Below are 14,815 nucleotides of genomic sequence, written 5' to 3' on the forward strand. Positions count from 1 at the left end.
GCCTCTGAGGATGCTTGTTGTTAGTGCAGGCAGGTCCCCCTTAAAATTAGCATTCACAAGATACCCGAATATCAAAGCAAGATGTTTTTGTTGGATATAAAACGAATGACACAATCTTTTGTGCCGATTTTGTGATCCTGTAGCACAGTTTATCTAGGTTGTATTCATATTGTTTATGTTTGGACAAGCATGGGAAATGTTGAGCCACAAGAAGGTTGAATCGAATGAAGCAAATGCAGAGCCCTGGGAGGATGTTGTGCATTTTCAAACATGTGACTTATTTATTTGAATACACAGAATATGTCTCACCATTTGAATTATGCAATAAGATATCATGTGTTAGTTTTTTAGGGGTGTTATTCTATGCACATGTGCACAATAAATGAATCTCATACAAAGAGAAAGGATGCTTTGTACCAGATTTGGCTTCTAGCTACTTTATACCTGCAGTCCCTGGGCAGGAGGACACAAACACTTCACAGGTATCGTTTTGCTACCTTTACAGTTTAATCCAAGCTTTTAGTATTTCATCAATTGTCTCTGGGTGTATGAAAGTATAGTGGAAAATTATGCAAATCATTGAGCAATCATTTTTGATCAACAAACACAGTTATTTGTCACATATTTAACACATTAAACTAAACATGCATTCCTGGTTTCTCAATTCATTTCCAAGAAAATGACAGGGTCACAATATACTGTATGGCAATATAGGTTTTTTTTGTACGATCTTAAACTGGGCAGTGGTCAAAGTAAATGTGGCTGCAGACCAACTCACTAATTTCCTATCATAAATTAATTGATAAGGTTTGCATGTTAGCCGTGGTATAACAGGCATGGATATTAAGGTCGTATATTTCCCTGCACACTTTGTGTTAAATACAATGTGTAACGTGTATCATAGTTGTCAGGAAGAAGATATTAGAGGTCAAAGCTCGAGTAGTGTGATTCCATGTCTCTTAGTTGGTGCATTAAAGCTTTACTTATAAATAGATGAGTAGGTCGTAAAAGGGAATTTGCCTGACTGAGGCTGAGCACTTGGCTTCGGGCCCAGAGTCTCAGACGAATTGTGGTGCTTTCACAAGGAAAGGTCAGTGCCTCTCCTAAATCCGCCTGGGACAGGCTGAGCGTAGTTTCCCCTTTCTTTACGTCTCTTCCGCTGACAGGAGAGCTTAATTACATGCAGCTAGTGTGGAGGACACTACTATATTCTGGTACAATAATAATAACCAGCCAAAGAGTCAGCATTTAGTTCCTTAATAATAGTGACCAATGGGCTACATTAACTCTTGAACATTGATCAGCTTGCAGTTTTTGCAGATTGGATTTCAAGCAGTCATCAAACTAAGGTTACAAGTTCAGAAGTAGTAAAGGTTATGGCATTATCTAACGCAGTGTAAATAAACTACAGGAGAAACGATAAGGTTTTCATTGTAATAAAGTGATGGTAAACATGCACTGTTGTAAGTGTCCTATTAGTTATTGTTTCAAGGTGCCATATGCTACAATATGAAACAGTGTATATATTTGTATTAACTTATTCTATGCTTGTTTAAAGCCCTGTTTGCACACATTTAGCTTTTCTGCTTGAAAATGTATATTTTGGTCGTCTGTTCATTTATTGTCAGTGTGACCGAGAGCGTTGTCCAACGGGAAATGATGACCCAGAAACGTCATATTTGATGGATAGTGTGACAGAAGATACTTTGAGAGCCACTAAAGCCACATAGACAGAAAGTCTTGCATATCAAAACGCACACAGTCTGGACGTTGGCTGAGGAACATACTGTCCAGTAAACAACTATTTTTAGTTTATGGTTTGTTTTTAAGTTGCCAGTGTGTACTGTAAACTATATTACTATGTTAATAGTAGCTATGTAAAATATATATAATCAATTTCAATTAAGCTCATAATGGCCCTGGATTTAGAGCACAATGCAAGGAATCATCTTTGGTGGGAGATTTCCAGTTAAAGAAATTATTATGGCCCTACCAGCAATCCTATGAATTGCATAAGATCCAATCTAAGATGTTAAAAGACCCTGTTTGGATCGTTTTTGTGCAACACATCATTATATTTGTTGAAATGGCTGAGAACCAAAGTATCAACTGGTGAGTTGAGCTGGCTCCAGGGTGCACACAAACACACGAGGAAGTGATTTAACACAAAACAGACTCACAGCTTCAGGCTGCGGGTCAAACATCAAGCAGCGAACGCATGTAACACCAAGCAGGCGTAGCAGGGCATGACTGGGCCATGACCTTTCAAGGCTAGACCCTGTTTAAAAACAAAAAGGGGTCAAAACCGAAGACCATTGTTATCATAATCCTACCCAACACCAATTAATACAGAATACTCTTCTGTTAGGGCTGCTCGATTATGGCAAAAATCATAATCTTGATTTATTTGGGTCAATAATTGATATCACGATTATTAAAAACGATTATCCATTTACTTTGAAAATGTATTGGGAAAAAAAATGTGAACAGTATGTTTTTAACAGTTGATTTCCCTGAACTTTAAGTATAATTCAACTGAAAAACCAATACAAAAAAAAAGTTTTACATTTCAAAAAAAAATAAAAAAATAATCGTTTTATTTTGATTATGTTCTTTTCATAATCGTTGCAAGCCAAAATTGTAATTTCGATTAAAATACGATGAATTGAGCAGCCCTATCTTCTGTAGAAATATTACATCTGAGATGTGCAGATAAATAAATAAGGTAGTAGTGCTTTGATTTGAAATCAAATGTTAATCCCATGCTAAAGAAGTTTATTCTGATTTGATTTTATGTGGTCATTAGAGAAAAAACACTAGAATCATTTTCAGTTTTACTTTACTAGAATATGGTTAAAGTTTGTGTCATAATCTCTTCTTTATTCTGCAAGTTTGTGTCTACACAGTAAGACATGAATGATTGCCAGAGAAACAGAGAATGCAATTGCATAAGTGAAGTTAACTTTTTGAAATAAGTCTCCAGACTTGTGATTTCTCCACTCTGTATAAACGTGCGTCTCACGTTGTTGTTGCTCCTTCTGGGGTTTCTATACTTTTTTCCATTAAAGGCATTTAAGGGAGAATTTTCATTGACTGAAGCAAGGGCCTAACAATAAAGGGTGTTATATACACTAGTGCTTTATTTTAGGTTATATGCTGACAATCCATGATAATTGGTTAAATAATTAAAAACCAAACCCTAACCCTATTTTAAAATTCACACAAGGTTTACTATTGCCCCCATGGAATATTAAAGGTGGGGTAGGTACGTTTGAGAAACCGGCTGGAGATACACTTTTTGTTATATTCCATGGAATGCTCTTAACATCCCGATAGCAATGAATATCTGAAGTGCTTTGACAAAAAATCGTGGAAGCCGTAGTACTGTAAAAAGCACGACCAATCATCTGAGCCGGCCCGGCTAAAATAACTGGATGGCCTACCTGCCTGTCAGCCTTCCATCTGTGCACAAACTTATCTCGTGCCCTCATTGGTCATGTGCACGTTCGTGTGTGTTGGAGGAGGGGCTCTGTAAGGAAGTGGCAGATTTGTTCCGGCTGTGTATTTTCAAATTCTAGCGCACTCGAGCTGGTTTCTCCAAAATTACCTACCCCAACTTTAAGTACTCCTTTTTTAAGATATAAGGTCCTCATAACGGTTGTCAATGTGTTAAAGAAACACATCAACTAGCAGGAACACAGCTAGTATAGTGGTATTACCTAGTGCCATACATCTGTACACTTGTTAAAATAAACATATTGTCTTGTAGCTCTAAAGTGTATCCATTTTGATTTATGATAGTTGTGCAACCAGAATTAGAAAGTGAAAGTGAAAAGTGAAATATCTTTGACTAAATGTGAAAGCAAAACGGTAAAACCCCCAAGAGGATCAAACCCAGAGGACTGAGGTTATACTGCTTGACCTGCTACCGGGTTAGCTAATCTACTGTATTTCTAGCCTTTTCTTTCTTTACCACATGAGGCGGCCGCTCAGCCACAAAGGTGACACTGTTCCAGTAAACTCTGTCCTGCTGGCTGCCGGCCACCGCCTGACATGTTCAACCAGGCCTCCCTGGATCCACTGCAGTGGGCCATGTGAGCGCAGGAGGGAGGGCGTGGTTAGGCCATGTGCTCTGACCTGATTGGTTGAAAGTGTCTCACTACTCCGCCTCCCCTCTGCATGTACATCACACTGAAGGGGGCCTCAGGGGTTTGGGAGCCCTGTTGGCCTCCCAGGGTCAGGGTGGCCTCCAAGACAGATCAGTGTAAAGACAATAACAGAAGAATGTAGCACCTCATTTGTGTGGAAGAGGTATTTACAGATACATAAAGTAAAATAAAGATATTTATTCATATCAATTAATATTACTAATGCATTAATGTGTACATTGTGTTTTTGTCTGTAGATGTAGATGTATTACTCTATGCGAATGTTAACTCCTTGTATCTGTTGGGTAGTTTATGGCATGGCATCATATTCCATAGGATCATTATAGGTACTAAAAAGTACCTCAATATTGCAGTACAGAAGTACCTGCTTAAATTCTACTGCCACAATTAGTAAAACATGAATGAAGATAGCAGCAGACTGTAGTTATACATTCTTAGCTACACTATCACTAAAGGCATCAGGAGGGACTTCACGTTATATGACGTTATTGCATATCCAGTTACAAGCGCTGCTTTGGGGTTTTGCTCAAGTCATTACTGGGTCAGAGAAAAAGTAGCATTAAAGTATCAGACCGGTTCAAACCTGAATATAGCTGCTGAAGTCCCTCAGTTTCCTCTATGTATGTTTTCATGTCCCTCTCTGTCTAATGACTGGTTTTCAGAAGATGGCTGCTCATGTTGTTTTTCTCCTCCTTTCAGGGAAAGTACAAGATGGTGCCTGTTTCAACTGCACAGCGCTCAGACTCTCCAGTCAAAAGTAAGCCAATTAAATGCTACACTGTCTATATGTCCCGCACACATCAGAGAGAAGCCTAATATTGGCCTAATTTAAAACCAAAGAATTAAAAAAGGTCTTCCGTGAGTTATAATATTACATTTTGAGATTTGCCCTCAGTTTCAAAGGACTTTAAAGCTTTTGCGGTTTCTTGGATTTTGCTATTATGTAATAAAAAAAAAGCCCCTGTTCAAGCCTGGTTCAAATTCTTGCAGATAAGTGACCCATGTTAAATCTTAGATCTTAAACTTCAAAGTCATCTTTTGAGGTGTTGTTTTTTGCTTATTTAGTTTAGTATACCTTTACTGTACTTTTCTGAACATCATTTTAAAAGATTGCAAACTAGGCCAATTTCACAAGAAGTGTTTACCAGAATTTAGAAATCATCAAAATATTCATAATATGTTCATGTTGTGAAAAACTTTAATTCCTATTCATTTAGAAAATGTTGTTCTAATAAGCTATTATGTAGAGTTTTTTTTATAAACTGGCTGATATTGTATTCTAATAAATTTGATCTCATAATTATTTAAGACTTAGCATGTCTTTGTTCTAATTCTCTTTATCTTGGTGTGTTCTTAGACTTGATGGGCTCCGGCTGGGCAGTTTGGCCCAGGCCTCTCCCTCTGGCCCTTCCCTCCTCCTGTCAGATGGGTACGTGGGCCCCAGCCAGAGCCCGGACTCCCAGCGCCTCCACTGTGCTTTTATGTTGGGGGCCTCCTCTTCAGCGTACCCCGCCATCACAACAGGGCCCCAGTGGACGTTAGCCAGACCGCAGGACATCCGAGGTGTGAGGTGGATTCACACCTCGAGGAGGAGATGGGACGACTCCAAGGTGGAGAAGTCCCTGCGTATACTAAAGGACAAGAAAAAGACGATGGAGGAAGGCGGGCCGGTGTACAGCCCCATGCAGGATTCAGAGCGCGTGAGGAGGTCCGTCCGACAGTGGATTGTAGACGAAGTCAAACACTACTACCACGGCTTCAGGCTGCTGTGGATCGACACCACCATCGCTGGGCGCATGCTGTGGCAGGTGCTGAACGGACACCCGCTGTCCCGCCGAGAGAGGAGACAGGTGAGGCCTGCAGGGGAAATATCCTGTATGAAAGGTTCCTCTGGGGGACATATCTGTTAGAAGGATGCTTTCATTAAATGTGTTTATTTAAAGGGGACATGCTTTTTTAGTAATGCGACCCTCACATTCACACACCTATTAACATTGTTCCACATTTGGCTTGTAAACACCTCTGCTGGAGTATTGGGTTTTCAGTTATTCTTTATTCGGTTCCTTGTACTGAAAGCTGACGTTCCAAAAATAAATGCATTAAAGTGTACCGGTAGTTATTTTTTGCTAAAAGGTCAGAATCAGAATGCAGGTAATCGTAAAGGTAAAAGTTACGACCACAGTTAGCTACAGTCGGAGCAGCCCTAAAGTATGAGGTACAGTAGGTGTATTTTAACACCATATATCTTCCTTCCTTACAGTCTTGATGCAGCATTAACTGGTAAACCCCTCCCTTGAAGAGCATTACAATTATCCAAGCTTAGCAACTTGGCTCAGCACAGCATGTATGGATGTATGGTGTCTTTTTGCTTGGAGGATACAGCTTTAACCTTAGTCTTTTAAGATTGTATCATGTATGTCATCAAGTGGATATGTTTGAGTCTCCAACATGATTCTCTTTTTCCAATGAGTCAGCTGCAAAACATTAAAAAGACCACAAAACATGTCTCTTTCAAATATTTCATGTGGCTAACTTTAGCTGAAATAGCTAGAGCTGCCAAAACCTGTTGACATGTCATTTGCTAGTTGCTGGCTAGAAGTTTAGAAACCTGCTTTACCCCTGGGTTGTAAACAGCATTATGTGCTGTGTGGTACAAGGAAAGCTTGACAGAACAGGGTGTCCACGGGGTCTTAAAAATTATTAAAAGTTGATAAATCAACTTAGCGAAAATTAAGGCTATTAAAAAGTATTAAACTGCATTTTCCAAGGTATTTAGAAGGTCCACAGCAACGACAACATGAAACACCCTTTAATTGACTGAAACGACATGTCGGGAAACCCCCTCCAGGCGCACTGTAAAATGCTGCTTCTTATTTTAAGTTTCGATGACTTGGTCCGCTCTGTGGGGGGTGGGGGGGGGTGGTAAGAGTTCACTAAGCCAAACTATATCCGGTCACAGAGATCTGCTATTTTAAAGTAAAGTCAACACATATCGACCCCTAAATATAGTCTATATCATATACTCCTATATGGCATTACCCCGCTGAAGCTCACCAAAGTTTAAAATATTTCATAGTTCAAAGTTTTGTCAATTGTTTTGTTTATTGGTCAAATACTGGTTTCTAATGGTTTCTGAGGAGTTTTACTGGAATGAAAGAGCACAGAGTACAGAAGCAACAAAGCAGCATACTGCATTAAACCTGACCTTCACAGAGAGGTTGAAGTTCATGTGGAAAGGAGGCTTCAGTAGTCTGTCTGCACTCTGTGTAGTTGTGCTATCTTACAATCAATATAGTACATGTGAGGTAAAGTGTGTCGTCAATATAACCGGTTAGAACTCGAAGCTGCGGTGAGGTCATAAAATGTATGGAAAGGGTCTTAAAAAAGGTCTTAAAAGGAATTACATTTGACTTCAGGATTCCTGCATATACCCTACAGAAGTAAAAAAGCATATCAGGCAGGGCTTAGCAAACATACATTGCTGGTAACATGTGACCACGTCTGATAAGTAAATGAATTCTGTCAGATATTTGAACAGAAACAAAGTATGAATCAATCAGCCATTTGTTTCCAGTGAAGCTTTTTTTCCAGTCAGAGTTTACAGAGTAGATTAGCAGCATGAGTTTAAAGACCAGAGATGACTTCAGCACGTTTAAGTCTGACAGCCCAGACATCTTGTTCTGTACGGTTTAATCCATAGCTTCTCAAACCTAATGGGATCAATTAAAGAAATTGGCTACAGTGTGAGTGTTTACTAACCAGGCGCTCAGCAGATTGTGCTGTGTGGTTAAAGCTCTTTAGGACGAGGCTTTATCTTTGAAAATAAAACTCATTTAACTTTAGCTTCACACAAAGCGTACATTAGCCAAAGTTTCCGAGCATTGCTTCGGTGGTTGATGCTTCCCAAACAGCATTCCTTGAAGTAAACAGTAGTACATATTTGCTTAAAAGGAAAACAGCTATTTGATTAAATGTTGTTAAAGTGCCGTGACCTGCCTCTTGCTTTGAGTCGGCCTGCAGTCAGGGAAGTTGTCTGTATTGACCCCGGGGTTACTGCAGTACTCTGATGCAGGTGTGGGCACTCAGGTGTTATTTCAGGCAAGATGAGCAGGTCAGACCAGGTGACTTTCATAAGACGGGATGCTACAGACTTAGTGGACCCACTTTGCAAGTTGTGAGTGCGGCTGCTCTTTAAAAGGCCTCTGCTGCTAATGCTGTTTAACTAGATATATCACTTTAAAATAATGTTTGACTGATAAAAACTTTTTCCTTGAACATTCGAAAATGTACAGCAAAGTATTAACAGTTGGGCTGGTGAATACACTACACACTTTACTAAAAAGCCTTAAGAGAGCCTTTCTTTACAAGGATAATAATGAAATACTTGCTACAATAAGTTCATAGCAGGAGCATATACAGGAATGTACAGGTGTTTTACTTCCAGACATGGCTGCAGAGGCGTGTTTACAATGCAGTTTCACAAGTTATACTGACACAAAGATAATGGGACCCCTCGTGCTTTGCAAAGCGATGGCACAACAGCACAAAGCAGAGCTGAAATACGCCTGGTCCCTTTTACAGTGAGTCTTTGCTGCAGATGACAACAGTTCCCCCCCCCCCCCCCCCCCCCATTAAACCTCCCCCACCCCCCCATCTGCACCTTTTCAAATGCGGCTGAGCACATGTCCTGAAGTCCATCTCCACCCCATTCATCTAACCTGCCGCGCCATCGCCTACTTAATCTTCTCCTTTCATATTCCATTTAAGGCTTCTTCTATTTTAATCTGTCACCCCCCCTGCTCCCTCCTTTTGATGTGGAACTCTGGGAGATGATATACATGTCAATGGGCAAGCAGACAAAGGCCTTTTCACTCAGGCCGGCCGAAACCCTTCACCCTACTGGTCCGCTGACATGCAGGAGGAGAAAAAGGGACTTGTGCTTTGGCCTTCTCTACTCTCTTTTCTCTAGATGGTTGGTTGGGATTGCGTCTCTGGACGGCCAGTAAGCCACAGTTGGACAGCAGAACAATAAAGTAGACTAGCGTTAGCCTGGTACTTCTATACTCTGAGGATTGTTCAGGGTTGTGCTTCACAAATGTGTCCTCACAAGGGGACAGTTCCTGAGCCTTGTGAGGCAGAATGTTCACTTTGGTCTATAGAAAATGACGCAGCATTGAATTAGGAGGTTTCTGTTGCCCTGGGGATGTATGGGGTCTAAAAAAGTGCTGAGTGTAGAAACTAGAGGGATTGAGCAGGGTGATTGTACCAGGAGACAAAGGAAGAACAATTTTGTTCCCATATTTAGCCTGTCCCCTCACTGCTGCCCCCTGCTGGAGGTCTGCTTGGAGTGAATGGTGCTTCAATGTAAAGCAATATTTATCAATGAAAACCAACACAACACAAGCAGACACTGGTTTACATTGTAATATAATGTGAATACAAGTGCACATGGGTATCAGTTTGTGAATACCACACAGTACACACACACACCTGTTTATTCCATATATCCACATAGTCCAATTGTACAGTACAGTATTTGTGTTCTACTCTACACTATTTAATTTGACATGGTCTTTTATCTTATTCTAATTTATATGAATACATTTGAACTATTCCTGTCGGTTTACTCACTGTTTAATTTCATTTATTTGTATTTCTTTCTTTCTTTTCATTGGAGGTTGCCTTAAGATCTCATTGCCAACACAGTTGTAGTTGTGGTGTGTATGATCATTTGAATAGCATAGAAATAGCAATAGAAAAGCATTTAAATATTTGAAACCAGTCTCATTTTAAATAATTTCCAAATGTCCTCATTTTCTAAATGTAAAGGCAAGACAAGGCAAGTGTATATATACATACATACATACATACATACATACATACATACATACATACATAGCACCTTTCAGCACACGGCAATTCAAAGTGCTTTACAAACTAAAATAAAGAAATACAGCACAAACACATTATACAATGGCATTTAAAAACATGCATGAAAAAGCAAAGATAATAAAATAAACCCAACAGGTATATAGAATACATGAATACAAGCCATACTGCAGTGTAAATAGGAAAATAATTCCTTCTAATTTGAGTTTTTCCAATGTTTTCTCCCCAGTTCCTCAGAACATGTGCCGACGTCTTCAGGCTGGTGCCCTTCCTGGTGTTCATCATCGTCCCCTTCATGGAGTTCCTGCTTCCTGTAGCTCTGAAACTCTTCCCCAACATGCTGCCGTCCACCTTCGAGACAAAGTCAAAGAAGGTAGTCACGCTTTTCATTTAGAATAAATCTGTATGTGTTTCAGATCTTCATTGTATTCCAATTATGGCTGAGACACAGTAACATCAAAGACCGCAACTAACAATACTTTTTATAATCAAATCATCAGCTATGGAGTGTCCTGTCATTGTTTTGCGATGGATTTGTTTTAATATGGCAGTCCATTGAGAACACGTTGACATTTGAATGATTAAAAACAATCCTCCTTCGTTTGAATCCTGAACCTTCACCCAGGATGCTGATGAGATAATCTGGCTGTTTGTGTTTAATCATCCGAAGAGAGGTTAATCCTAATTACAGTCTGATCCACAGCACAGGTTCCATCACCTACTTTTCTATATAGTTCACATTTGGCAATGCTTAGAATAAGGCAATGTACATTTCCTGTTTCCATGTTTTTACAAATTATAAATACTAATATATTTATCATATTTCTTTTGTTTCTCAACCAAAATGCACAACTATTGGAGAACTTATTTTCCCCTGGTATTAGTGTTGTATAAATGGTTGATAAATGAGCCATTTCTTCTGACAGATTTACCTTCCGTATAATTCAAAACAATACTTGCAAGACTATTACTGACAAGAGCTTAAAGATATTTCTTTCATTCTATGGCACTCTTATCATATAACAATTTTGGCAACACCACGTTCAACAAAATGTCTTACATTATAGTTTTTTGAAGAATGGGGAGTTTGATTTGATAGCGCACATTGAATTTGTTTTTCAGGAGGAGAGGTTAAAAACGGAGCTGAGGGTCAAACTGGAGATGGCCAAGTTCTTGCAGGACACCATCGAGGAGATCGCTCTGAGAAACAAAGCGGACCAGGGCAACGTGACGGAGGAGTTCTCCACATTCTTCCAGAAGGTTGGTGTCGGTGTTTACTGAGGCAGAACATTAGTCAAAGCAGACTCAGTACCGCCCTCTGGTGGTCAGAATCAGAATACCTTTATTAGTCCCACAGAGGGGGAATGTACGTTGTTACAGCAGAAAAAGAGCCAACGACGGCTTAATGTTACATAATGTTACATGCATAAAAAAGTATTCAAGTAAAAAAAAAGTTATAATATCGTAAAAAATAGAATAAAATAAAAAGTTACACAATTTACAAAATACACATGGATTTACATGGAAACAATAGGCGCGTTCACACCAAGTACTTTTCCCACAAAGGTTCCTGAGAACTACGATTTAGTTGAGTTCACACCAAAAAGTCCCAGGAATTAAATTAGTTCTAGGGAACCTTTTTTACCCCCTTTTCAGTCCCTGCTAGAGAGCAGGGACTTTCGTGGGAGAAAAAGGTTCCTGTGTCTGATTGGCTGGGCGGAATGCAAACCACGCCCCGTCAAACTCCCAAAAACGTTTGTGAAGCCGCCATTTTATTATCCTCGCATTGCATTATTAGCATTAGCATTAGCCCAGCCCAGCGCAGAAACGCAGAGAGACTAACTTATGACAACACAACATAAAACATGGGAGCGGTGGAGATGAGGAGGTGTCGGTGTTCTGGCCGTTCACTCTGAAGGCTTCAGTAGAAGCTGATGGGAGTCCCAGCAGCTTCTACTGAAGCCAGTCCCTAACTCCGGGGACTTCCGGCCGGGGATTTTGGGCGGCAGTATACGCCGTGAAGTTGTTTGCGGCCTGCCAGTAAACCCAAAGCAGAAGAAGAAGAAGTGACGTCAGCGGCTTCATTTGCCTAATCCACCCCCAGGAACTAATTTCCGGTGTGAACGCGATCTGTACTTAGTTCATGAGAACTAAAGAGTTCTCAGGAACCTTTGTGGGAAAAGTACTTGGTGTGAACGCGCCTAATGGAAGTTGTCCATGTATGTGTGTTGCACTCTAGTAAGTAAAACGTTTAAAATAAGGTTATTATTGCAGTTATCTTTCTAGTTTCTAGTCTTTATGCTACACAATTATAGGTGAAGCTTCGATAACATAGGAGCAGTAAATATCTGTTGTATTCTCACTTCATGATTTCTTTTTTAAAAACGGCTATAAATTGGCCTGAAAAATCTGACCTGCCTTAGCTCTCAGATTTCCCTCGTCCAGAACTATATACTTCACTATATAACTTTATAAACGTTATCATGTCTGTAGATACGGAACTCCGGGGAGCGACCCAGTAATGAGCAGATCATCAAATTCTCCAAACTGTTCGAGGACGAGCTGACTCTGGACAACCTGACCCGGCCTCAGCTGGTGGCTCTCTGCCGGCTCCTGGAGCTCCAGTCCATCGGGACCAACAACTTCCTGCGCTTCCAGCTCATCATGAAGCTCAGGGCCATCCGTGCCGATGACAAGGTATGAAACTCAAAATCAACTTGTTTCCACTTTTTACGTTCAAACTTTTAAAGGTAGGATATGTAAGTTTGAGAAACCAGCTCGAGTGCGCTAGAATTTGAAAATACACGACCGGAGAAAATCTGCCACTTCCTTACAGAGCCCCTCCTCCAACACACACGAACGCGCACATGACCAATGAGGGCACGAGATAAGTTTGTGCACAGATGGAAGGCTGACAGGCAGGTAGGCCATCCAGTTACTTTAGCCGGTGCTTTTTACAGCGCTACAGCTTCCACAGATGACATTTTTTTAATGGATTTTTTGTCAAAGCACTTCAGATATTCATTGCTATCGGGATGTTAAGAGCATTCCATGGAATATAACAAAAAGTGTATCTCGAGCCGGTTTCTCAAACTTACATACCCTACCTTTAAACTCCATTAAAAAGGGAAATCAGAAATTGGTCAGATGTTATAGGTAGAGCACTTCTGTAGTTACATATTTTAAGAAGACATTTGATGATTTTAATGTCTGTGTGATCTGTGTTTCTCCAGCTGATAGCAGAAGAAGGGGTGGAGAGTCTGAACGTGAACGAGGTGCAGACAGCCTGTCGCGTCAGAGGGATGAGATCTCTGGGAGTCACAGAGGAACGACTGAGAGAGCAACTCGTCCAGGTAACATCTGCAAAAAGAGATAAAGGAGATTTGATATGCAGGGGAACATATGAAACCTTATTCTATTCTCTGCTCATCTACTTCTATTCATTCCCTCTCAGATTCTTTTTAGACTCAAACAATAGGAGTTTAAGTATCTGTGGTCTCACTGTTCTCACTCACTGTTACATGTGGCTCCTGTAGTGGTTGGAGCTGCATCTGAAGCAGCAGATCCCCACCTCCCTGCTGCTGCTGTCCCGAGCCATGTTCCTCCCCGACACCCTGTCCCCCGCCGACCAGCTGAAGACCACCCTGCAGACGCTGCCCGAAGTGGTGGTACGTTCATATGCTTAGTCGTGTTTGCCATAGCAAAATCAACTTTCTGGAAAAGGGCATTGATACTGTTCATATTATATACTGAGAATAATTGGCTTGCAAAATCAGTCGGCAGTAAAAAAGCTGTTATATATAATATTCTCAGCTGCACCAAAGGCATCTTAGGTTTGGCTTGTGGTTTAAGAAATATATACAAAAATAAATCTTTGTAATTGAAAGAATAACCTTCTCTATGAGACTTCAGGAACTTACATCTGAGGAAAAATGGAAAACGTAGATTACCCTGATACGCCCTTCTTTTGTTTAACTGTTTGAATATATTATTTAATGATCTATCTACACTGTCAATGTTTTATATTGTAAAGAAAACACCCCAGGTTCTTGTGTGCTTATTGTTTTTGTTTTGTTAAGACAAAGAATAAAGACGGACCACTCTGTAAAACTATGTAACTACATATGTAGACTGAAGTTGAAATGCGATCCAAAACAAAAATACAAATTAAAAAAAATGTATTAAATATATATAAAACATTTTATCTTTTCACTCGACTCTATCCTACGCTGTCCTCCCCAGACTAAGGAGGCCCAGTCGATGATGGCAGAGATGGAGCGCTCCAAAGTGGACAATAAGGCGAAGTTGGAGACGAGGCTGCAGGAGGAGGCGGCCATACGCCAGGACAACAATGACCGCAAGAACGAGAGGCTGGCCGACGCTGCAGAAAAGGCTGCCAGGGTAACCACTCATTCATCATCTTTTATCTCGATTTTCCAAGAAAATAATTGAGTTACTTGGACAAAAACATGTCATTCAAAATGTTTTGATAAAGGTCTCAACATGAACATGACATCACTGATTGCAAACTTGACACCAATATATTTAAAGGTCTCATGACATGGCCATTTCTACTGATCATAATCCATTGTTGAGGTCTACTAGAATAGATTTACATTGTTCAATTTTCCAAAATCACATTGGTTTCTCATTCAGCATCTCTGTACAGTATGTGTATTCACTCTCTGTCCTCAACGGCTTGTTGGAGCTCAGACCCCCCCCCCCTCCCTATGAGCCCAGTTTGCTCTGATTGGTCA

The 14,815-nt window shown here is 40.3% G+C and overlaps 1 protein-coding gene across 8 annotated transcripts in view; it reads left to right on the forward strand.

Annotated features, from left to right (window-relative positions):
• The window catches only part of letm1 (leucine zipper-EF-hand containing transmembrane protein 1), a 29,041-nt gene that overhangs the window by 1,189 nt on the left and 13,037 nt on the right, over positions 1-14,815 (forward strand). For all 8 annotated transcript variants that reach the window (XR_013801111.1, XM_079641592.1, XM_079641593.1 and 5 more), the window contains exons 2-9: positions 4,869-4,926; positions 5,527-6,019; positions 10,288-10,431; positions 11,181-11,318; positions 12,552-12,755; positions 13,292-13,411; positions 13,595-13,726; positions 14,301-14,459. Coding sequence is in view for 7 of the 8 variants with exons in the window: in XM_079641592.1 (XP_079497718.1) it covers positions 4,869-4,926; positions 5,527-6,019; positions 10,288-10,431; positions 11,181-11,318; positions 12,552-12,755; positions 13,292-13,411; positions 13,595-13,726; positions 14,301-14,459 (1,448 nt within the window). In the remaining variant the exon portion in view is untranslated. The remainder of the gene's footprint in view (positions 1-4,868; positions 4,927-5,526; positions 6,020-10,287; positions 10,432-11,180; positions 11,319-12,551; positions 12,756-13,291; positions 13,412-13,594; positions 13,727-14,300; positions 14,460-14,815) is intronic.

This window comes from Notothenia rossii (assembly GCF_949606895.1).
Source record: "Notothenia rossii genome assembly, chromosome: 7".
Lineage (NCBI taxonomy): Eukaryota > Metazoa > Chordata > Actinopteri > Perciformes > Nototheniidae > Notothenia > Notothenia rossii.